At 60.3% G+C, this 24,776-nt stretch overlaps 1 protein-coding gene across 1 annotated transcript; it reads left to right on the forward strand.

The window, feature by feature from the left end:
• The first annotated feature begins 3,869 nt into the window (after positions 1-3,869).
• Positions 3,870-24,701, forward strand: PTPN18 (protein tyrosine phosphatase non-receptor type 18). Its single transcript, XM_065422984.1, has 17 exons — positions 3,870-3,947; positions 9,193-9,301; positions 9,739-9,815; positions 10,562-10,657; positions 16,679-16,717; positions 16,822-16,890; positions 17,187-17,249; positions 17,659-17,801; positions 18,997-19,063; positions 19,151-19,225; positions 19,346-19,429; positions 22,524-22,600; positions 23,043-23,308; positions 23,710-23,792; positions 24,005-24,032; positions 24,309-24,410; positions 24,634-24,701. Exons 1-17 carry the CDS (start codon positions 3,870-3,872, stop codon positions 24,699-24,701), a joined length of 1,524 nt encoding a protein of 507 aa, XP_065279056.1.
• Positions 24,702-24,776: the final 75 nt, after the last annotated feature.

Below are 24,776 nucleotides of genomic sequence, written 5' to 3' on the forward strand. Positions count from 1 at the left end.
CAGTAGGGGGGGATCTCCCCCTCCCCTCACCATGCGCGCGCCCGAGGGTCTCCCCTGCGCTCCTCCGGCAGCCTCGATCCTGGCCCCGCGCAGCACGGAACCGAACGCGGGGGAAAGGGCGGGGCCGACGGCGCCTCCCTCCAATCACAGGGCATGAAGCGTGGGAGGCGTGGCCCGGCGTGCCGGGTAGCACCCAATCAGAGAGCGAGGCGGTGCAGACGCAACTTTGGGCCAGACTGTCACAAGCCTTAGCCAATCAGGGAGCGCAGAGCGAGCCGAAGGGGCGGGTTTAGAGACTAATCCTGCCAATCCCGAGAGGCTATTACCAGACGTCCACCAATCAGAGAGCGGGGTGGGTTTCGACGGCCATCGGGGCAGGGACTGGGGGTGACAGCTGGTCACTGGGCCATGACGTCACCGTGTAACACATGATGCTGGGCCGTGATGTCATCTTAGTGCACTGCGACATCACCACACTCCATTGTGTTGCGAGACACACCAGCGCTGGGCTGTGCCGTTGTGTCGTCATGCTGAGATATGATGACATCACTGTACTGAGTGGTTACATCATGCTACACTGTGACATCATCGCATTGCATCATGATGTGCTAGGACATCCTGGCACCGTGTCATCACCCAGGCACGTTGCACCATCCTCATCCTCTGGGGGGAGCGTGGGGCAGCCCCATGACATCATCCTGCTGGCTCCTCCCATCAGCCCCCTGCCCCGTGACATCACAGCATGGTGTGTCTGACATCACAATGCTGCTTAGCAATGTCGGAGTGCTCCAGCAGGACGGGGGCTTGGAGCCAGGACTCCTGGGTTCTCTCCCTGGCTCTGGGAGGGGAGTGGGAGCTGGTGGTTAGAGCAGGGGGGGGGGCTGGGAGCCAGGACTCCTGGGTTCTCTCCCTGGCTCTGGGAGGGGAGTGGGAGCTGGTGGTTAGAGCAGGGGGGGCTGGGAGCCAGGACTCCTGGGTTTTTGGAAGGGGAGTGGGGTCTAGTGGTTGGTGCTGGGAGCCAGGACTCCTGGGTTCTCTCCCTGGCTCTGGGAGGGGAGTGGGGTCTAGTGGTTTAACCGGGGGGGGGGGGGGGCTGGGAGCCAGGACTCCTGGGTTTTTGGAAGGGGAGTGGGGTCTAGTGGTTGGAGCTGGGAGCCAGGACTCCTGGGTTCTGTCCCTGACTCTAGTCCTCTTCCTCAGGGCAGGGGTTCTCACAACAAATTTTTCAGTGGCCTCAGAATGCAGCTACCAAATCTTGCTGGTGGCCACTTTGACAATTTGTCCTAAAATACTTAATTAACTTTAGGAAAAACAAATAAATATGCACAAATCCAAATCCTTGTGATTTATTTATGTGGGGCTTTTTTTTTTTTTCAATAATAAAAATCATGTACCGTTGTCTCTATTCTTTACTGGACCTAAAGAGAATAGAAACAAACAAGATGCTTTGCACATTCTTGTCTTTGTTGTTGTTGTTTCCTTTGATTTTTTTTTTTTTTAAAAAAAGACTTGTTAGCTAGTAAGTCTGCTGCTGTGAAAAGTGACACTTGTATGTTCATATCACTTTTTTCACAGCCTGCTGTGAAAAGTGATATTAATCAATATATCATGCCCTGGATGGGGAGTTGGGTAGGGAGGTAGCGGCAGGCGGGGGAGGCAGTGGGGGCTGGGGCGATGGGGGGCAGGGGGCAGGGGAGGCAGGGCCAGCACCCCACCGCTGCACAGGCGGGACCAGAGCCCCAAGGCCGGATCCTATCGCCCGAGCCCAAAGCCCTGTGCATGGGGGATGGAGCCTGGGGCCATACAGCTGAAGCCTGGGCCAGAGAAGGTAGCGGGGGCTAGGGTGGATGAGGGAGGGGTGGTGGTGAGCTGGAGGCCGGAGCCCTCCACTGGGGCGGCTGGAGCCGAGGGCCAGAGGAGGCGGTAAGGCCAGAGCCTGTTGCTGCATGGCCAAAGCCCAGGGCTGGAGGAGGCAGCGGGGATCAGGGCAATGGGGGGGTGAACTCACTGGCCGCCCCAAGCTCCTTCAGTGTTTGTCTCTCCAGAGGGTGGCAGGGCCCGACCTCTGCTGGTGGCCCCAGGGGAGGGGCCGCTGCTTTGCCCCCATCGCTCCCCCTGTGGCTGTGGCCGCAAGAAAAGCCCCTGGTGGCCACATTTGAAAACAACTGAGGCCTGACTCTCAGCCCCCCCCCCCCCCAGCTCTAACCACTAGACCCCCACTCCCCTCCTGGATCCCAGGATAGAACCCAGGAGTCCTGGCTCCCAGCCCCCCTGCTCTAACCATTAGACCCCACTCCCCCCCCCCCAGAGCTGGGGATGGAACCCAGGAGTCCTGGCTCCCCACACCTCCCCCCACCCTCTCTACTACACGAGTCTCCCGTTGCTGTTGTTCCGATCACATTCTCCTCTTTCCAGTTCCTCCCCACAGGTTCCAGGCGAAGTCAGGGTCCTGTGACTTCCCCACGGGGTGGATGTCTCACCCTTGCCGCTCAGCCCTTCCCCCAGGCCCCAGCCCCGCTATCCCCAGGAGAAGGCCGGGGCGGGAGACGTGCTACCTGGGTCAGTTCCTCCTCTCCAGACCAGGCCTCTCAGTCTCCCTACGGCCCCGGGTAGCCCTGCTCTTCTGCGTCATACATCCGGCATGAAAACGAAGGCCTTGATCTCTCCGCAGACCCTGTCCCACAGAGCTGAGGGTGGATCGCCAGTGTCCTGGCCAAATCCAGATGGAGATCCAGATTTAGGGTTCCCTAAGCCCCCTGTGTCATTGAGATACAGAAAACGCCTTCACTTCCTGTCCTAAAGTCCTTTGAGGTAGTGTTATAAATGGCCGTTCCCCACCTGCCCCGCACCAGAGGTGGCTGCATCTCTGTGCCGGGTGACCCATCCCTGTGCAGAGTTATGTGTAGCTGTTCCCCAGCTGCCCCGCACCAGAGGTGGCTGCATCTCTGTGCCGGGTGACCCGTTCCTGTGCAGAGTTATGTGTGGCTGTTCCCCACCTGCCCTGCACCAGAGTTGGCTGCATCTCAGTGCTGGGCAAGCCCTCCCCATGTAGCAAAATACCCGATATTAATGCCCTGGTCACAGCGGAATTGCAGCGGGCACATGTGGTGAGGTTAGTCTCCGCTGCAGGTCATTTCCTGACTGCTGGGAGGTGCACAAAGCCCTGAGCTCAGACACGGGGGCAAAGGCTGAGAATTTACCTTTAGCACCACAGCGGAGGGGTGGTGTCGAGAAGGGGCTGTTATAGGGCAGCTTGGGGGCATTCTGGGGGAGGGGATCCCAGCTGAGGGGGTTGGGAGGGGAGAGGATCCCACTAAGGGATGGGGGGGAAGCGGGCCGGTCCCCAAGAAGGGCTGGCAACTGGCACGCTGAGCCCCGCTCCCCCCAACTGCGGGGCAGGCAGGGCCATCCCCAGGAAGCCAGAGGGCTCCGAGAAGGGGAAGGAAACAACCCAGAGCAAAACTACCCACAAACGTATAGCAAAAATTGCACAGGGAGGGCTCGGCCGGCGCTGAGATGCAGCCACCTCTGGGGAAGGGCACACGGGGGAACAGCGGCACATAACGCCGCTCGGGGAGGGCTCGACCGGCGCTGAGATGCAGCCACCTCTGGCGCTGTTCTCAGCGACCCTGCCCCAGAGGTTGGGGAGATTCCCGGCTTGGGCTGGATCCCCCAGGTGAGGATGGGCCCGGACGCCTGGGTTCTCCCAGCCAGGCAGCCGCAGACGGGGACAGCCGCGCTCGCTCCCCTGGCTGGCGGCCCGCCAGGCTCAGGTCTGGGCTCGTCCAACCGGCCCGTTGGGGGGCGGGGACCTCAACTTCCTCTTCAGTCCGCTCCGACCTGCGCCCTCGCTCCGGCCGCGGGGCAGCATGAGCCGCCTGGACCAGACGCTGCAGGCGTTCCTGGGCGCCGAGCCCGGCCCGGCCCGGCTGGGCCAGGAGTTCCAGGTGAGGCCGGGCCGCGGGGGGAGCCGAGACCCCGCGCCAGCCCCTGCGCCGCCCGGATCCCCGGGAAATCCCGCCCCCAGCAGGGAGAGAACCCAGGAGTCCGGGCTCCCAGCCCCCCCCCCCCCTGCTCTAACCCACTAGCCCCCACTCCCCTCCCAGAGCCGGGGAGAGAACCCAGGAGTCCTGGCTCCCAGCCCCCCGCTCTAACCCACTAGCCCCCACTCCGCTCCCAAAGCCAGGGAGAGAACCCAGGAGTCCTGGCTCCCAGCCCCCCCCCCCGCTCTAACCCACTAGCCCCCACTGCCCTCCCAGAGCCGGGGAGAGAACCCAGGAGTCCTGGCTCCCAGCCCCCCCCCCCCCCCCACCGCTCTAACCCACTAGCCCCCACTGCCCTCCCAGAGCCAGGGAGAGAACCCAGGAGTCCTGGCTCCCAGCTCCGGCACCCCGCTCTAAAGCACTGGACCCCCCACTGCCCTCCCGGAGCTGCGCAGAGAACCCAGGCGTCCGACACCCTCCGCTCGTCTCCAGCTCCAGTGCAAGTTTCTTTCTGTAATCATTAATCTGGGGCTTGGGTTTAACTTTCCACTGCTCCTGCCGTGCACAGAGTTAACTCCTCACCTGCCGGCCAGCAAGAGCCAGAGCTGCAGGGAGCCCGGACGCCTGGGTCCTCTCCCCGGCTCTGGGAGGGGAGTGGGGTCTAGTGGTTAGAACAGGGGGGCTGGGAGCCAGGAGTCCTGAGTTCGTTCCCCAGCTCTGGGAGGGGAGCAGGGGCTAGTGGTTAGAGCCAGGGATTGGGGGGCTGGGTGCCCTGGGCTGATCCTATGAGACGCTATTGGAAGTCTCAGTTCCGGGTCCCTTGGCGGGTGGCCGGCTGTGTCGCCCATCACTGCCCGGAGCAGTGCAAGTTTTCAGGCCCGGGGCAAGGCAGAGCCGAGAAATGGCGAAATCCAGCCAATAGCTGCTCCAGCTTTGCCCGCAGGTTTCCTGCACCGCCAGCACCTTTGTGGGCCCTGGGCATCGCTACAACATTCAACAGATCCTCCTGGCAGCCAGGGCTGGGCACGGGGTGGGGGGCTCCGTGCTGCGGGGCGGGGGCCTGGCCAGGGGGCACTATCCCCTGGCAGCCAGGGCTGGGTCCTGGGGGGCACCGTGCTGTGGGGAGTGGGGCAGGGGGTGCTCTCCCCTGGCAGTCAGTGCTGGCCTGAAATCGTTAGTGGGTGCTATTCATTTGGAGGTGCCTTTCCGTGGAAAGTGCCCCCTAGGGTCATTACATTTCCCCTCCATCTTGGGGTGACCCAGCCAAACCCCAGCAGGTGGATGCTTTCCGACCGCTACATTCCCCATTGTTTCTTCCTGAAAACGTTTCTAGTGTCACAGTGCGGCTGTTCCCCAGCTGCCTCACCCCAGAAGTGGCTGCATCTCAGTCCTGGGCAAGGTACCGCTGCATCTAGACAGGTCAAGAGCTGGGAATCCAGTGGAAATCAGCCGTTCGGTCTGAGCAATCGATTCGGTCTGAAGGAAATTCCCAGAGTAAAGAATATTCTCTGGTTTGTGTTACTAGCAATCAGGTCATTAAACTGAAGTGAAATTGCTGGGAACCCAAACATGGCATCCACTTTCCCCTTCTGTTTCACTTCTCCCTCCCCCCTCCGCACTAACCACTAGACCTTCCCCTCTCCTCCTAGAGCCAGGGAGAGAACCCAGGAGTCCTGGCTCCCAGCCCCATGCCCTCTTCTAACCACTAGACCCACTCTCTTCCCAGAGCCGGGGAGAGAACCCACAAGAGAAGTGAAGTGAGGGATTCAGTAAGGACAGTCCCTTCTGATAACAGTCTGCGGCTGTTCCCCAGCTGCCCCACCCCAGAGGTGGCTGCATCTCAGCGCTGGGCGAGCCGTCCCTGTGCGGCGTTATGTGCGGCGGTTCCCCAGCTCCCCATTCCCAGAGGTGGCTGCATCTCAGCGCTGGGCGAGCCGTCCCTGTGCGGCGTTATGTGCGGCGGTTCCCCAGCTCCCCATCCCCAGAGGTGGCTGCATCTCAGCGCCGGGCGAGCCGTTCCAGTCACACTCCCAGCTACTCCTTTGCATAACCACAGCCTGGGAGCAGAAAAAGCTGTGACATAATCAGAAATTCACCTTCACTGGGTCCTGGTGCTGGTTCAAATAGACCCTGTGTTGAGCAGGCACCAAATGCAAATTTCCCCTTATCACTGTGGCTTGTGACATAGCATTGATAGCGCATGAAATAGCCCCTCTTAAAACGACAGCTGCCTCCTGCAGTTACAAACCACACTGCTTGCTCTCAGTGCTGAAATGCAGCCACCTCTGGGGCGGGGTAGCTGGGGAACAACTGCACATCACATCATAGTAGGATGGCCCAGTGCTGAGATGCAGCCAGCTCTGGGACAGGGCACCCAGGGAGCAGCCACGCATAATGCCAGATGGGGATGGCTTGCCCGGCACTGAGATGCAGCTATTTCTGGGGAGCAGCAAAGTTCACTGGTTGTCACAGTATAAAACAGCAGAAGGTTCTTTTTATAGGCTAAAACTAAGAACCAGGACTCCTGGGTTCCATCCTCAGCTCTGGGAGGGGTGTGGGGTGTAGCGGATTAGATCAGGGTGGGGCTGGGAGCCAGGACTCCTGGGTTCTCTCAGTGTCACCTTGGCCAGGTCCTGCCTCAACTTGGTGCCTCAGTTTCCCCTGTGGCTTTCCAGAGTCGTGCTGGGAGTGAGCGTGGTGGGGAGGGTTAATTCTGTGCAGCTTCGTGCTGGCCCGTCCTCCCCTCTGACAGGGAAATGAATTTTCCAGAAGGGACTTTGTTCCCTTGTCTCTCGCCTGGCTTCAGCTGCTGATTTCCTATATAAATGTAGCCCAAACCAAATCCCAGCTACCTCCGGGCTGGGGCCAGGTGGGGGGGAAGGGAAAGTGATGGAAGCCGGCACCCCCTAGTGGGGAAAGGCCCCGTGCCCCACTCCCCACCCCCTAAGCCAGCCACTCCCTTTATTAAATCCCCATCTCATATTCCAGACTTATGTACAGCTGTTTTCATTCCACTGTACTGGGTCTAGAGATCGGGATGGCTTGACCAGCGCTCAGATGCAGCCATCTCTGGGGCAGGGCAGCTGGGGAACAGCTGCGCATAACGCCGCACAGGATGGCTGACAGGCTCTGCTCCCTTGCTCAGAACAGGGGCTGCTCACCAGCCCCGTGCAGCAGAGCTGAAGTGAAAAGCAGAAGCTGCCCCATGGGGTTAGTCAGTCCTGGGAACTGAAAACACGGATCCTGAAAGTGAATGCAACAGTGCGGGGAAATGGACCTCTCTAGGGGGCGGCATGCTGTGGGGCATGAGGTGTAAGGCTCTGCAGGGGGCGCTCTCCCCTGGCAGTCGGGGCCGGGCGCTGGGGGGTGCCGTGCTGCGGGGGGCTGGTCAAATTTCCTCCCCTGATCCCCTGTCTCTCTGCACCCTACATGGCTAATATCCCCCGCGCCCTCCATCCAGAGCTCTGGCCCTCGCACCATCCCCCACAGGGTACAGATCAGGGGATCCACCGTGCCGACAACATCCCGGTTTTCTCCCTTTTGCCTCCAGCCGTCGGGACACAGGGGGGAAACTACGAAAAAAATTGTGATGGCGAAAAATCTCCGTCAGCCGGAGAGTTCGGAAGCCGCGGGAGCTTCTCTGCTCCAGATCTTCTCCCTCTGGGTCTTTCTCTTCCCTCTGTCCTTTTGGAAATTAAAAAACCAAACCTAGGGAATGAATAACCAAAAACTGTGTGATTTAGCCAAATTCGGCACTGAGAAGCCGAAAGCTGCCCGGGCCGCTCAGACCCAGGTTTTCTCGGTCCTGTTCTTTCTCTTTCCCCCGCCCCACCAAAACTTTTTTTGGGGAAAAAATGGAGGAAATGAACATCAAAAACTCCGTGACATGCCCTGATCCTTAATGCAAGAAACTTTTATCTGCTGAGAAGCTGCAGAACCTGCCTGTCTCCTGCTACCCTCTTCGTTCCACACCTGCTTTTCTCCAGCCTTAGTCGACAAAACCGCCACAGCCAAACCTTGGCAATGCAAGAGCACAAACCACCGGGGCCGAGCTGGAGCTGTGGCAAACAGCCCGGCCGCTGGCAGGCTCCAGCGGAGAACTGCCAACTCCTGGGATCCCTGCCGTCCACTGTAAACCCCCGCCTGCGAAATACTGACCCAGCCACTCCTCCGCCCTGGGGCTGAAGGGAGCTAGTGCCCCCTAGAGCCCACCTCCCTGAGCCCTCCATTCCTACCTCCCAGCCCCCCTGCTCTACCCACTAGAGCCCCCTCCCCTCCCAGACCTGGGAATAGAACCCAGGAGTCCGGGCTCCCAGCCCCCATGCTCTAATCACTAGACTCCACTCCCCTTCCAGTGACAGAGAGAGAACCCAGGAGTCCTGGTTTCCAGCCCCCCCCCCTCTAACCCACTAGATGCCAGTCCCCTCCCAGGGCCAGGGATGGAACCCAGGAGTCCTGGCTCCCAGCCCCTCCACTCTAACCCCTAGACCCCACTCCCCTCCCAGAGCCGGGGAGAGAACCCAGGAGTCCTGGCTCCCAGCCCCCCCACTCTAACCCCTAGACCCCACTCCCCTCCCAGAGCTGGGGATGGAACCCAGGAGTCCTGGCTCCCAGCCCCCCCACTCTAACCCCTAGACCCCACTCCCCTCCCAGAGCCGGGGAGAGAACCCAGGAGTCCTGGCTCTCATTCTGGAAGCAACTCCTGCACAGATTAACTCTCCCTGGAGGGTAGTTCCATGGCAGGGGTGGGGTTTTTTTTCTCCTGCCTGTTCCAGGATGGGCGTGGGTGTGCTCACGCTGGGGCCCGGAGCTGGCAGGACCGGCTGGTCCGCTACTGGCGAGGTCAGAACCAGCCTGTTCCCAAAATAAACCTGACTCCAGTGCTCAGGAATGATCATCCTCATGCGAGCTGTCTCTGTGCCGCGTTATGTGCAGCTGTTTCTCCAGCTGCCCCGCCCCAGAGGTGGCTGCATCTCAGTGCCGGGCTAATCTTAGCCTTGGAGTTTGGGGGTGCTGGGAAGTCTGAGTTGGGAAAAGGGGCTGCGGTCACAGGGAACGGGGTGCCGTATACTTGAGTATTAGGGAGCCAGGGCATTAGCTGTGGGAATCACAGAGCTATCGGCTGCTGGGGTGCTTGCTCAGTCTCCCTGTTTAACCCCGTCTTCTCCACGGCCTCCTAATCCCCCTCCTGTCCTCTCTCTCCACCCAGGACATCAAGGCCCAAGCCAGCGCCTTCCGGCAGCAACAGGGGTTCTCCGCGGAGGCTGGGGGCAGGAAAGAGAATATCAAGAAGAATCGGTATAAAGACATCCTGCCATGTGAGTGTGGGAGGGGGTTGCTGGCACTGAAATGTGCAGCGTTATGTGCAGCTGTTCCCCCAGCTGCCTTGCCTCAGAGCTGGCTGCATCTCAGCTCTAGGCAAGCCATTTCCGGGCAGCGTTATGTGCGGCTGTTTCCCCCGGCTGCCCCACCCCAGAGGTGGCCGCATCTCAGGGCCGGGTTTCATAGATTCACAGATTCCCAGGCCAGAAGGGACCATTGTGAGTGTCTCATCTCACCCCCTGTATCCCACAGGCCAGAGAACGGCCCCAAAATAATTCCTGCGGCAGAACTTTTAGAAGAACAGCCCAGCTTGATTTAAAAACAGCCAGAGACGGACACTCTGCTGCGCCCCTTGGGTAATTCCTCTCATCGGTCAGAATTGGTGCCTTATTCCCAGTCTGAATTTGTCAATCCCTCCCTCTCTCCCCGGCAGATGATCAGACCCGGGTCGTTCTGAATCTCTGCACGGACGAAGGGCAGACGGACTATATCAATGCCAGTTTCATCCAGGTAACTCCCTCCCTCCGCAGCAGGGGGCGCTCTCCCCTCGCACCAGCACTGGCCCTGCCAATCCAGTGCAGCACTAGGGGGCGCTGTGCTGCAGGGGGCGGGTGGGCTCAGTAGGGGACGGATGGGGGGCTCAGCGGGGGGCGCTGGGCTGCAGGGGGCGGATGGGGGGCTCAGCGGGGGGCGCTGGGCTGCAGGGGTCGGATGGGGGGCTCAGCGGGGGGCGCAGGGCTGCAGGGGGCGGATGGGGGGCTCAGCGGGGGGCGCTGGGCTGCAGGGGACGGATGGGGGCTCAGCGGGGGGCGCTGGGCTGCAGGGGGCGGATGGGGGGCTCAGCGGGGGGCGCTGGGCTGCAGGGGGCGGATGGGGGGCTCAGCGGGGGGCGCAGGGCTGCAGGGGGCGGATGGGGGGCTCAGCGGGGGGCGCTGGGCTGCAGGGGGCGGATGGGGGGCTCAGCGGGGGACGCTGGGCTGCAGGGGGCGGATGGGGGGCTCAGCGGGGGGCGCTGGGCTGCAGGGGTGTGGGGGGTTCAGTGGGAGGCTCCGGGTTGCAGGGGATGGATGGGGGGCTCAGCAGGGGACACCAGGCTGCAGGGGACGGATGGGGGGGCTCAGTGGGGGGCGCAGGGCTGCAGGGGGTGGGCGGGGGCTCAGCAGGGGATGCTGTGCTGCAGGGGTGGGTGGGGTTCAGTGGGAGGCGCTGCCCTGCAGGTGGTGGGTGACTTATTTCCCCCCTTCGTCTCCCGCCAGGGGGTAAATAACAAGAGATGCTACATCGCGACCCAGGGGCCGCTGCCTCACACCGTCCTGGATTTCTGGCGCATGATTTGGGAATACGAGGTGAAGGTGGGTCTAACGCTTCTCGGGGTCCCAGGCCTGGCAGTCGCCTGCTCACCCCCGTAGCTGGGCGCCAGCGCCCTGACACCCCTGGCCTTTCAGCCACCCACGCACGCTCCTCTGGGCTGGGCCAGCCCCATCCCAGATCCTGTACCCCCAAAGATGCAATGTGTGCCCCAAACACCCCTCGCTCCTGATGGGATTTCCTCTGCAAACGGACCCAGAAAGAGGATTTCTCACACTTCGAATGCTCTTACGCTATCTGCTCGCGCTAAACGATCGGTCCCAGCTTGGCTGACTCCCTGCGTACCTTTCCCGGCTCTGCGGAGCACGAAATCTCTCCTTCACCTGCCGGGGCAGCTTTTCTATCAAATAAGACATAAGTAATAAGACAGGCGTAATTGTACCGTTTAATCCCCTACAAACACAATACATCCTGCACGTGGTTCAGACAGGCGTAATTGTACCGTTTAATCCCCTACAAACATGATACATCCCCGCACGTGGTTCAGACAGGTGTATTGTACCGTTTATCCCCCTACAAACACGATACATCCCGCACGTGGTTCATGCTCTAATAAGAATATAACATTAGGGATCTATTATAGATCACCTGGCCAGGACAGTGATAGTGATGATGAAATGCTAAGGGAATTTAGAGAGGCTATCAAAATTAAGAACCCAATAATAGTGGGGGATTTCAATTATCCCCATATTGACTGGGAACATTTCACTTCAGGACGAAATGCAGAGATAAAATTTCTCGATACTTTAAATGACTGCTTCATGGAGCAGCTGGTACGGGAACCCACAAGGGGAGAGGCAACTCTAGATTTAGTCCTGAGTGGAGCGCAGGAGCTGGTCCAAGAGGTAACTATAACAGGACCGCTTGGAAATAGTGACCATAATACAATAGCATTCAACATCCCTGTTGTGGGAAGAACATCTCAACAGCCCAACACTGTGGCATTTAATTTCAAAAGGGGGAACTATGCAAAAATGAGGGGGTTAGTTAACCAGAAGTTAAAAGGTACAGTGACTAAAGTGAAATCCCTGCAAGCTGCATGGGCACTTTTTAAAGACACCATAATAGAGGCCCAACTTCAATGTATACCCCAAATTAAGAAACACAGTAAAAGAACTAAAAAAGAGCCACCGTGGCTTAACAACCATGTAAAAGAAGCAGTGAGAGATAAAAAGACTTCCTTTAAAAAGTGGAAGTCAAATCCTAGTGAGGCAAATAGAAAGGAGCATAAACACTGCCAGATTAAGTGCAAGAATGTAATAAGAAAAGCCAAAGAGGAGTTTGAAGAACGGCTAGCCAAAAACTCCAAAGGTAATAAAATGTTTTTTAAGTACATCAGAAGCAGGAAGCTGCTAAACAACCAGTGGGGCCCCTTGATGATGGAGATACAAAAGGAGCGCTTAAAGACGATAAAGTCATTGCGGAGAAACTAAATGGATTCTTTGCTTCAGTCTTCACGGCTGAGGATGTTAGGGAGATTCCCAAACCTGAGCTGGCTTTTGTAGGTGACAAATCTGAGGAACTGTCACAGATTGAAGTGTCACTAGAGGAGATTTTGGAATTAATTGATAAACTCAACATTAACAAGTCACCGGGACCAGATGGCATTCACCCAAGAGTTCTGAAAGAACTCAAATGTGAAGTTGCGGAACTATTAACTAAGGTTTGTAACCTGTCCTTTAAATCAGCTTCTGTACCCAATGACTGGAAGTTAGCTAATGTAACGCCAATATTTAAAAAGGGCTCTAGAGGTGATCCCGGCAATTACAAACCAGTAAGTCTAACGTCGGTACCGGGCCAATGAGTCGAAACAATAGTTAAGAATAAAATTGTCAGACACATAGAAAAACATAAACTGTTGAGCAATAGTCAACATGGTTTCTGTAAAGGAAAATCGTGTCTTACTAATCTATTAGAGTTCTTTGAAGGGGTCAACAAACATGTGGACAAGGGAGATCCAGTGGACACAGTGTACTTAGATTTCCAGAAAGCCTTTGACAAGGTCCCTCACCAAAAGCTCTTACGTAAATTAAGTTGTCAAGGGATAAAAGGGAAGGTCCTTTCATGGATTGAGAACTGGTTAAAAGACCAGGAACAAAGGGTAGGAATTAATGGTAAATTCTCAGAATGGAGAGGGGTAACTAGTGGTGTTCCCCAAGGGTCAGTCCTAGGACCAATCCTATTCAATTTATTTATAAATGATCTGGAGAAAGGGGTAAACAGTGAGGTGGCAAAGTTTGCAGATGATACTAAACTGCTCAAGATAGTTAAGACCAAAGCAGACTGTGATGAACTTCAAAAAGATCTCACAAAACCAAGTGATTGGGCAACAAAATGGCAAATGAAATTTAATGTGGATAAATGTAAAGTAATGCACATTGGAAAAAATAACCCCAACTATACATACAATATGATGGGGGCTAATTTAGCTACAACAAGTCAGGAAAAAGATCTTGGAGTCATCGTGGATAGTTCTCTGAAGACGTCCGCGCAGTGTGCAGAGGCGATCAAAAAAGCAAACAGGATGTTAGGAATCATTAAAAAGGGGATAGAGAATAAGACTGAGAATATATTATTGCCCTTATATAAATCAATGGTACGCCCTCATCTCGAATACTGCGTACAGATGTGGTCTCATCTCAAAAAAGATATACTGGCATTAGAAAAAGTTCAGAGAAGGGCAACTAAAATGATTAGGGGTTTGGAACGTGTCCCATATGAGGAGAGATTAAAGAGGCTAGGACTTTTCAGTTTGGAAAAGAGGAGACGAAGGGGGGATATGATAGAGGTATATAAAATCATGAGTGATGTGGAGAAAGTGGATAAGGAAAAGTTATTTACTTATTCCCATAATACAAGAACTAGGGGTCACCAAATGAAATTAATGGGCAGCAGGTTTAAAACAAATACAAGGAAGTTCTTCTTCACGCAGTGCACAGTCAACTTGTGGAACTCCTTACCTGAGGAGGTTGTGAAGGCTAGGACTATAACAGCGTTTAAAAGAGAACTGGATACATTCATGGTGGTTAAGTCTATTAATGGCTATTAGCCAGGATGGGTAAGGAATGGTGTCCCTAGCCTCTGTTTGTCAGAGGGTGGAGATGGATGGCAGGAGAGAGATCACTTGATCATTGCCTGTTGGTCCACTCCCTCTGGGGCACCTGGCATTGGCCACTGTCGGTAGACAGGATACTGGGCTGGATGGATCTTTGGTCTGACCCGGTACGGCCGTTCTTATGTTCTTATGTAGACAGGCGTAATTGTACTGTTTAATCCCCCTACAAACACGATACATCCCGCACGTGGTTCAGACAGGCGTAATTGTACCGTTTATTCCCCTACAAACACGATGCATCCCGCACGTGGTTCAGACAGGCGTAATTGTACCGTTTATTCCCCTACAAACACGATACATCCCGCACGTGGTTCAGACAGGCGTAATTGTACCGTTTATTCCCCTACAAACACGATACATCCCGCACGTGGTTCAGACAGGCGTAATTTAACAGTTCCTACATGTGCCGGGGTACCCCTTGCAGTTTCAGGCTGCGGTGTGCGCCGACGTGCCCTTTCCATGCCTCCGGCGTTGTGATTTGCCCCTCCGGACGGATCCACAGTTTGCAATTTCCGCACCACCGCCGGGGATCGGCTCCAGGGACACTTGCGTGGGTGCCGGTTCTCCGTTGCGTGTGGTCCAGCCTGCGGGGAGCGTGGGATCGGTGCCGGCGACCTTTCCTGCGGAGAGGTCGGTTTCCCTCCGTAGATCGTCCTTCTGCAAGTTTCTTTAGCCACTCACGTTTCTCCGGGGACGTTCTCCAAGCGGATTTCTTGCTGCGCCCACCAATACAGGCAACCGTATGGCAGCCTCTCAGCCTACCTCTGCAGGGTCAGCTCGCGTCTCACGTGTGTCCGCAGCTGGCTTCTTCGAGGCCCCGGGTCTGCGTGTCATGGAGCGTGGGCTTGGCGTTGGGCGGAGAAGCAGCACGCCGGATTAGGTGTATTTCCAGGATGGGCCAAGGAGTGGAACAGGTCTGTCCCCGATGATTTTCCCGATTGGCTTCGGAGCGCGTCTGTCGCGTTGTTCCTTGCGCAGAACCTGGCGACGGAGCTGGACCGATCTAATGTCCTAGGGTCCTGCCCCTCGTCTTTTCCGGTGGGTCGCAGAATTTGGTGCGGGCGCCGTCACCAGCCGTTCCCCGCACAAAGAGATTCAGTGGCTCCTGGCCAAATCTTTCTGCTTTCAGCAGCATTTCCTGAACAGGTCTGGCGCAGCCAAATCCTGCGCCGCGAATACTTGGAAGTGTCGCGAACTGCTTCGTTTTCAGCCACGGGGCGGCGCTGCTTTCCCGCCGGTGGGGCTCCGTGGTTGCAAGCCGTTTGGGGACCAAGCCCAAGGCTGAAGGATTTTCTGGTTTGGGCACGTGGATTACAGGAGAGAGCCTGTCTGCTGAGCGCTGCCAGTTCCTGGCAGACCTAGAATTCCTTTGCTTTTCTCGCCACGCTTGGGAGCGCTCCGGAGCCGTATATCCGGGCAGGGCTGTACAATTTGTGCAGATAGCCACATCCGCAGATGTGGATATTTGCAGATTTGCAGGGCTCGACCTGATCGAATCCTTCAAGTCGGAGCTGGTTCCTTTCTGCTAAGCGCAGAGATCCCCACTGGGCAGAATTTGCACGGTCACATCGGTGAAAGACCAGGACGTGTTCTTCTGACGGCCTCTAGGCCCCAAATTCCATCCCGTTGAGCGCTGGCGAAGAGTAGGACCCGTGCCAGGACCGGGACAGCTGCCCGCGTGGATGCCATCTGCTCCCGGAAACTTGCTGGTGACAGGACAGACGCTAGGTTGCCGTAATCTCCTGCGGCTTTTGCAAAATCCAAGGGCTTCGCTTTGCGGCGCTTGGCACGGCTCAGAAGCTGCGGGGATAACGCTTGTCACACGAGGCTGCCCCGCAGGCCACGTGGTGAGTGGCTTTATGCATCACTTTCACCAGTAACTGCCCGTGCTCGTTCCTCTCCCTAAAATGCCACTCTCACTTTTAGGAAGCTTGCCGCCATGCGTAGGCCTCCTGGGCGTGGAATCCGGATGGCCTCATCTTTTCATTCCATCCGAGCCGTCGAGACCGTGTTGAAGCGGACGTGCGAGGCTTTTCACGGCAGAATTCCGCGCCGCCCTTTCACGAGCCGGGGCCTGAATGCCAGGCACGGAGCTGAAGCTCGATCATCACACACTCCTACAACATTATCTTCCCTCACCTTCTCCCAGGACAGTCACAGAAACATGTATATACTCTTTGGCCCGCCGGCTAGTCCCTCTTCCCCGCTGATGTGTCGCCCAAGACTATCCGAGCATCAATTCATCTCCTGGCTCTGGCTCGTTGATAAATTTCCTTCCCTGGCACGAGCGAGATGAGCTTTTATTGGCCCAACGTCTGCTGCGGAGAGAGACGAGCATTTGAGCTTACAAAATGAAGACAATCCCATTCTGCTAGCGCTGCACGGCTGGTCCCCAGCGGCCCTGTCCCAGAGGTGGCTGCATCTCAGTGCCAGGCGAGCCATCCCTGTGTGGCGTTATGTGCGGCTGTTCCCCAGCTGCCCCACCCCAGAGGTGGCTGCATCTCAGCGCCGGACAAGCCGTCCCACTCCCGGATACCCCTTTGCGTAACCGCAGCCTGGGAGCAAAACAGGCCAGGAAAAGGTCAGAAATTTAACTCCCCTGGGTCCTGCTGCCGATTCAAACGGACCAAGATCCGGTGTCTTCTGGGGATGAACGGCTACCCCCAGGCCAGAGAGTGGTGTCTAGTGGTTAGAGCAGGGGGGCTGGGAGCCAGGACTCCTGGGTTCTCTCCCTGGCTCTGGGAGAGGAGTGGGGTCTAGTGGGGGGGGGGGGGGGGTGCTGGGAACCAGGACGCCTGGGTTCTCTATTCCAGCCCAGCCAGGTACTGTTTGGAGCATGCTCCTTCTCTCATTCTTTTCCTAACTGTTTCATTCCCTTCCTTCCTTCCAGGTAATTGCCATGGCCTGTCGGGAGGTGGAGATGGGGAAGGTGAGTGTGGGGGCCAATCCGTGCCCACCCCCATCCCCTGGCTGTGGGGGGACTCTGGGGGGCGACCCCCATGGACTCTCTGTGAACTGACTTTCCCTCCTTAGAAAAAGTGTGAACGCTACTGGCCGCTGAAGCAAGAACCGCTGCAGATCGGGCCCTTCTCCATCATACAGGTACCAGGGAGGGGTTACAGGGGCAGCCTGGGGGGTTCTCCAGGAGAGAGACACAGCTCCCCTTCACTTCCTGTCCCAAACTGCTGCTGGGCAACTCCATCCTGCCCCAGAGGTGGTTGCATCTCTGCTCCAGCTGATCCGTCCCTGTGCAGCGTTATATGCAGCTATTCCTCACCTCACCCAGAGGTGGCTGCAGCGGTGCCTCTGTATGGAGACACTAAAGGCGCTTCATAACCCTGCAATGTCGGCACCCCCTGAAGCCTCTGTCTGCAGCTCAGCTTGTCTCTGTCTCTCAGATCAAGGAGCAGGAGCTGAATCCGGACGTGATAGTCCGCACGCTGAGCGTCAGCTTCCAGAACGTCAGTGAGCTGCGGGGGCGCCGTGCTGCGGGGTGGGGGGCTGGGCAGGGGGTGCTCTCCCCCGGCAGAGGTGGGCACTGGGGGGTGCTGTGCTGTGGGGAGCAGGGCGGGGGGAGGGCAGGGGGCTCTCTCCCCCAGCAGGGCTGGCACTGGGGGGTGCTGTGCTGTGGGGCAGGGGTCTGGCCAGGGGGCGCTCTCCCCCGGCAGGGCTGGCACTGGGGGGTGCTGTGCTGTGGGGCAGGGGTCTGGCCAGGGGGCGCTCTCCCCCGGCAGGGCTGGCACTGGGGGGTGCTGTGCTGTGGGGAGCAGGGCCAGGGGCTGGGCAGGGGGTGCTCTCCCCTGGCAGGACCGGGTGCTGGGGGTGCCGTGTCATGGGGAACAGGGCTGATGCCAGCCGTTCCCTCCCCAGGAGGAGCGGCCCCTCACCCATTTCCAGTACGTGGCCTGGCCGGACCGCGGGATCCCGGACAATTACAGCCATTTCCTGGAGATGATCGAGCACGTGCGATTGAAACAGGGGGACGACTCAGCCCCCATCTGCGTGCACTGCAGGTAGGGGGTGCTGTGCTGTGGGGGGGGGGGTGGAGGGCTCAGCAGCGAATGAGTGGAGGGAGGGCCCAGTGGGGCCCCATTAGCCCCTCACCCAGGATGGAGAGAGACTGCGATCTTCATAGCCAGGGGTCTGCTAGAAAAAATTAAGCCCCACCCTCAAATAAACCCCTCCCACAATCCAAACCCCATCCTCTGACTGCCTCCCCCTGCCATGAGCTCTGCCCCTTTTCTGCAACCTCAGAAGTGGCGCAGAGCAGTCGTTGAATGGCCAGCGGTAGGGTTCAGAGTGAACGCACAGAGATGGGCAGAGTCCCACTCAAACAACGATCATTAGCATCCAGAGTTAACACCGATGTCAAAATGAATCAAGTCACCATTTAACACCAAACATTAGGGTTCTGAGTTAACAGTCACGGTTCGACATGCCACACCCTCATTTAAACCTTAAGTTTTAGGATCCAGCGTGAACGGCCATGTCAAGGTGTCCCTATTTCAACCCCAATTGTTATATTTCAGAAGTCATGGTCATACTGAAATGAGCTATGTCCCCATTTGAAAGACAATCATTAGGCTTCAGAGTTAACGGCCTTGTTGAGATGAGCTATAGCCCCTTTTAAAAACATAATTATTGGGGTTCACCGCTAACAGCCATGCTGAGACAAACCATGACCTTAGTGAAACGCCAGTCATTAGGCTTCAGAGTGAACAATCCAGCCATCTGGGTGGATGATGTCTGCTGAAACCCATCATTAAAGTCCAGGGCAAATACCCAGTGTGATGACACCCCGTTGTTCACCCAGGCCTTACGGTTTGGGGTAAACATCCCACTGTCGACACCCAGGATGCCCCATTTAACCGTCCGTCAGAGTTCAGAGTGAACGCCTACCACAGATGGTCATTAGGTTTCAGAGTGAACGTGCACCGGCGATGCATGAAGGTTGTAGCCATAGCCATTAGGGTTCAGAGTGAACGTACCCCAGAGGTTCCGCATCATCGCTCCATTCATTAGGGCTCAGAGTTAACACCCACCAGAGACGCGTGAAGGTTGAAACTGTAGTCATTAGGTTTCAGAGTGAATGCCCGCAGGCAGTGTGTGGGGTGAAGGGCCCCTTTGCCCCCGAGAGGGATTTGATTTGAGGCGGTGGTAGCGAATTCTTCTTCACCCATTTCCTTCCTGCTTCCTCCTCCCCGGCAGCGCTGGCTGTGGCCGGACCGGCGTGATCTGCATCCTGGAGCACGTGAGACACCTCCTCCTCCAACAGGTACCGCGCGTGTCCGTGTGCGCGGGCGTGCATCCGACCCGCGGCTGCCCCCTGCCGGACTCGCGAGCCTTCTCCTGTTTTTCAGAGCATCCCCCGAATTTCAGCATTTTCGACATCGTCCTAGCGATGAGAAAGCAGAGACCGTCGGCTGTCCAGACGCTGGTGAGCCCCCCGGTTCTCCCCCTGCCGGACGCCCACACCGCGCCCCCTGCTGGGAGAGGTGGGGCTGGGGCCGCTGGGAGCCCCCACTCCCCTAACACGGCCGTGTCCCCTGTCTGGCAGGAGCAGTACGAGTTCCTGTTCCACGCCGTGGCCGAGATGTTCCGCTCCGCCCTGGCCACCGCCAAGTACGAGAACCTCAAGGAGGTGAGAGGGCCCCGGGGCAGGGACACACACACAGCGCAGGGCCTGTCCCCTCCAGCGGGGGGCGCAGGGACCCACACAGCACAGGGCCCGGCTCCTCCAGCAGGGGGCGCCAGGGACACACACGGCACAGGGCCTGTCCCCTCCAGCAGGGGGCGCCAGGGACACACACGGCGCAGGGCCCGTCCCCTCCAGCAGGGGGCGCAGGAACCCACACAGCACAGGGCCTGTCCCCTCCAGCAGGGGGCGCCAGGGACCTACGCGGCGCAGGGCCCGTCCCCTCCAGCGGGGGGCGCAGGGACACACACGGCACAGGGCCCGTCCCCTCCAGCAGGGGGCGCCAGGGACACACACGGCACAGGGCCCGTCCCCTCCAGCAGGGGGCGCAGGAACCCACACGGCACAGGGCCCGTCCCCTCCAGCAGGGGGCGCAGGAACCCACACAGCACAGGGCCCGGCCCCTCCAACAGGGGGCGCAAGGGGACACACGGCACAGGGCCCGGCCCCTCCAGCGGTGGGTGCCAGGGACCCACGCGGCGCAGGGCCAGTCCCCTCCAGTGGGGGGCGCAGGGACCCACGCGGCACAGGGCCCCACGTGGCGCAGGGCCAGTCCCCTCCAGTGGGGGGCGCAGGGACCCACACAGCACAGGGCCCGGCCCCTCCAACAGGGGGCGCCAGGGACACACACGGCACAGGGCCTGTCCCCTCCAGTGGGGGGCGCAGGGACCCACACGGCACAGGGCCTGTCCCCTCCAGCGGGGGGCGCAGGGACCCACGCGGTGCAGGGCCAGTCCCCTCCAGTGGGGGGCGCAGGGACCCACGCGGCGCAGGGCCAGTCCCCTCCAGTGGGGGGCGCAGGGACCCACACGGCACAGGGCCTGTCTCCTCCAGCGGGGGGCGCAGGGACCCACGCGGTGCAGGGCCCGGCCCCTCCAGCAGGGGGCGCAAGGGGACACACACAGGGCGCAGGGCCTGGCCCCTCCGGGGGGGCGCAGGGACCCGCTAACCCTAACCCGGTTATGATCCCACCCTGCGATCTAGCCCCGATCCCCGCATCTCTGATTTCCCCCTCCCATTTCTCTCTTCCCCCCCCCCCCCAGCCTGATTTCCCCCCCAGGTCCACCCCCCTTGGCCCCTCCCCCCACTTGAGGAAGTCCCATGCGCCTTCCTTCCCCTTTCGATTCAGCCCCGGTGTACACAGCTCCGTCGGCCTGTGCGGTACGGGGGTGGTGGTGGGGAATCTGGATCCTGGGGGCCTGAAGGGTCTTGGGGGGGAAGAGTGTGAATCAGTGGGTGCACTTGGGGGAGGGGCACACGGGGGGGAATTGGTGGGGGAGGGCTGGGGGGCAGGCTGGAGCAGTTGAGAAGGCAGCGACCTGGGGTGCATGGGGGGGGGCTGGAGCAGTAGAGGAAGGGTGTGGGGGGCAGGACTCGCAAGCGGGGGACTCAGTTTCCCTCCCTTCCCCATTTCCCCCCCCCCTCCATGGGGCTGAAAGGTGGAGCAGGAAAGGACTGGGAGGGGCCCTGGACCCCAGCCCCACATCCTGGCTTCTGCCCCATGCTCAGGGCTTGTGAATTATCTCTCCCTGGGGCGGGGGGTGGGGGTGGCGAATTGGACACGGGGCCTGTCCCTCCCCGGGGGGCGCCAGCTCCCATCTGGCCCCACGGGGAGAAGCCCAGAGGGCTGAGACCCTGCAAGTTTAGTTCATAGGTGAGCTGGTAACAAAGTGCATGGGAGCCGGCGCCCCCTAGAGGGGACAGGCCCCACGCCCCATTCCCAGCCCCCCTGAGCCAGCCAGTCCCTGCCCTGGGGCCAGATGGGAGCCGCGCCCCCTAGAGGGGACAGGCCCCATGCCCCATTCCCTGCCCCCCTGAGCCAGCCAGTCCCTGCCCTGGGGCCAGATGGGAGCCGCGCCCCCTAGAGGGGACAGGCCCCACGCCCCATTCCCAGCCCCCCTGAGCCAGCCAGTCCCTGCCCTGGGGCCAGATGGGAGCCGGCACCCCCTAGAGGGGACAGGCCTCACACCCCATTCCCAGCCCCCCTGAGCCAGCCAGTCCCTGCCCTGGGGCCAGATGGGAGCCGCGCCCCCTAGAGGGGACAGGCCCCATGCCCCATTCCCAGCCCCCCTGAGCCAGCCAGTCCCTGCCCTGGGGCCAGATGGGAGCCGCGCCCCCTAGAGGGGACAGGCCCCACGCCCCATTCCCAGCCCCCCTGAGCCAGCCAGTCCCTGCCCTGGGGCCAGATGGGAGCCGGCGCCCCCTAGAGGGGACAGGCCCCACGCCCCATTCCCTGCCCCCCTGAGCCAGCCAGTCCCTGCCCTGGGGCCAGATGGGAGCCGCGCCCCCTAGAGGGGACAGGCCCTGTGCCCCATTCCCCACCCCCCTAGAGCCAGCCAGTCCCTGCCCTGGGGCTGGATGGGAGCCGGCGCCCCCTAGAGGGGACAGGCCCCGTGCCCCATTCCCCGCCCCCCTGAGCCAGCCAGTCCCTGCCCTGGGGCTGGATGGGAGCCGGCGCCCCCTAGAGGGGACAGGCCCCGTGCCCCATTCCCCGCCCCCCTGAGCCAGCCAGTCCCTGCCCTGGGGCCGATGGGAGCCGGCGCCCCCTAGAGGGGACAGGCCCCACGCCCCATTCCCAGCCCCCCTGAGCCAGCCAGTCCCTGCCCTGGGGCCAGATGGGAGCCAGCACCCCCTAGAGGGGACAGGCCTCACACCCCATTCCCAGCCCCCCTGAGCCAGCCAGTCCCTGCCCTGGGGCCAGATGGGAGCCGGCGCCCCCTAGAGGGGACAGGCCCCATGCCCCATTCCCAGCCAGTCCCTGCCCTGGGGCCGGCTGGCCGGAGGGGTGTGTCTGGGGAGGGGCGTGTCTGGGGAGGGGCAGCTACGTGGAGGGATGGGGGGCCAGGCGGAGGCTGTAGGGGGGGCACTCTCTGTTCCTTCCCCAGGGCAGGCCCTCTGGCACCGGCAGGGTTAACTGCCCTGCACCCGCAGCCCGTTGTCACACTTCCTGCAGGAGGAAGCGAAAAGCCGGTGTCAGCACCAGGCCGGGACGTCTCCCCCAGCTCCCCCCTCCCCGGCTCACCCCTTCCTCTCCCCGCAGAACCAGCTGCCCCTGTACGACGACGCCGTGTCCCTGCGCCGCCCCGCGCCCCTTGGCAAACACAGCAGCGTCTTACGGTGAGTGTGCGGCCAGATGCAGCCACCTCTGGGGCGGGACAGTGGGGGGAGCAGCCGCACGTAACGCCGCCCGGGGAAGGCTGGGATGCAGCCACCTCTGGGGCAGCCGGTACCTTAAAACTGCAGCAGCTGCCAATGTAGCCTGGAAATGGGGTAGTCATTAGGGGTCAGAGTTAATGCCCCATTGGGTGTTAGCTGCAGCCCAGGAGGGGGCTCTGAGCACCCCCCCTCCCTTCCCCTTCCCATCCTCCACAATGCCCTGCTTTGACCCCCCAACCGCCCCCCCCCCTCCAATGTGCTGAGTATCTGCTCCCCCCGGACCCCCCCCCCAGGCTACTGGTTACAGGACGGGCGGAGGCAGGGAGCCGGACTTCTCTCCCTCGCTCGGCCTCGGGTGGAAGATTGTCTGTCGCCACTGTTGCTACCCCCCTTCCTCCCCCAGGAGCATCTCGGTGCCGTCCGAGCCCACCCCGGACCTGCCCCCCAAGATGAGTGACACCTACGCGGTGGTGAACAAGTTCCGCCGGGGGGGCGGGCCGGCGGCGGCCTCCTCCCGGGAGACCAGGCCCGGCGGGGGCAGCCCCGGGTGGTCCCCCATCGACCCCAGCGGCTTTGGGGGGCTGCAGGCCCACTCCCTGCCCGGGAGCCCCGTGAAACGCCTGCCACCCAGCCCCAGCTGTGAATACACCCCCAACTCCACCAGCGCAGGTACGGCAAGGGGACCCAGGAGTCCGGGACCATGGGTCTGATCTGGGGGGGGACCCAGGAGTCCGGGGCCAGGAGCGACCATGGATCTGATCTGGGGGGGACCCAGGAATCCGGGACCATGGGTCTGATCTTGGGGGGGACCCAGGAGTCCGGGGCCAGGAGGGACCATGGATCTGATCTGGGGGGGAGATCCCAGAGTCCGGGGCGAGGAGGGACCACGGGTCTGATCTGGGGGGGGGGGGGGGAGAATGGGACAGGACCCAGGAGTCCAGGCCCATGGCTCTGATGCAGAAGGGGGGGCTCGGACTCAAGAGTCCTAGGGTGGCTCTGACCTGGGAAGGTGGGACCCCCAGCTGCCCGGGGGGGCCATGCTCTGATCCCTGCCCATCTCTCTGCTCCAGGTGACGCCAGCCCCCGGGGCCCCCCTTCGCCCTGCCCCAGCTCCAGCCATGGGAAGACCCTGCTGCACAGTGTGAAACCCCCGGTGAGTTCTACCCCCCCCCCCCCCCCAGGGCCAGCAACCCCCTGCCCAGCCAGCCACAGCCAGAGGGGGGCACCGGAGGGGGCTGGTGGGAGGGTTCGGACTCAGGACGCCTGGGTTCTCTCCCTGGCTCTGGGAGGGGAGTGGGGGCTAGTGGTTGGGGACAAGGACATGAGTCAGTTTCTGTCATTCATTTTTCTCCATCTCATCTCCAGGGTTTTCTGGCGTCTCCCCAGAAGAAGGGTGAGTGGGGTGGGTGCAGGAGGGCCGGGGATTACACAGATAAACGGGGGGAGGCTAGTTCGGTACCTGGATGGGAAACCCCGGCAAGGGGAGTGCATGCGGCATTCATCACGGCCTCGCACCCGTGGCTTCCCCAGCCGCATCTCAGTGCTGGCCGAGCTGGCCCTGTGCGGTGTTGTGTGGCTGTTCCCCAGCCGCCCCGCCCCAGAGGTGGCTGCATCTCAGCGGCGGCCCTAACAGGAGCCAGGGAGGCCTCATTGTTTTCTCTTCCGCCAGCCTCCAGCTCCCCCCGCCTTGAGTCTACGGACAGCTACGAGCCCGTGGACGCCTCACCTGGAAGGGGCTGCAGCCCCCTCGCCTCCCCGGGCAACGGTCTCGGTAGGACATGGGTGTGGGGGGGAGGCAGGCCCCTGACTCTGATTGGGGATATGAAGGAGGTGATGGGGGAGAGCCCAGGGCTGTCAGGGGGAGGGGACCCAGGAGTGCTGGGCTGGGCAGGGAGACCCTGGAGCAGTTTGGATCTGAGGAGTCTGGACTGGGGGGGGGGGGGGGGAGGAGAGGGGTAGGTGAAGGCTCCCCCTCATTGTTGTCTCTCCCCCAGGCTATAACTTTCGCATCGGGAAGCCAAAAGGCCCCCGCGACCCCCCGGCTGAGTGGACGCGGCTCTAGGGGGCTTGTGGGGTGGGTGGGGGCACTGGGGCCTGTGCCCCTCCCACCCCAACCCCAGATGGACTGAGCCGAGCC

This window comes from Emys orbicularis (assembly GCF_028017835.1).
Source record: "Emys orbicularis isolate rEmyOrb1 chromosome 21 unlocalized genomic scaffold, rEmyOrb1.hap1 SUPER_21_unloc_1, whole genome shotgun sequence".
NCBI classification, from domain to species: Eukaryota; Metazoa; Chordata; order Testudines; family Emydidae; genus Emys; species Emys orbicularis.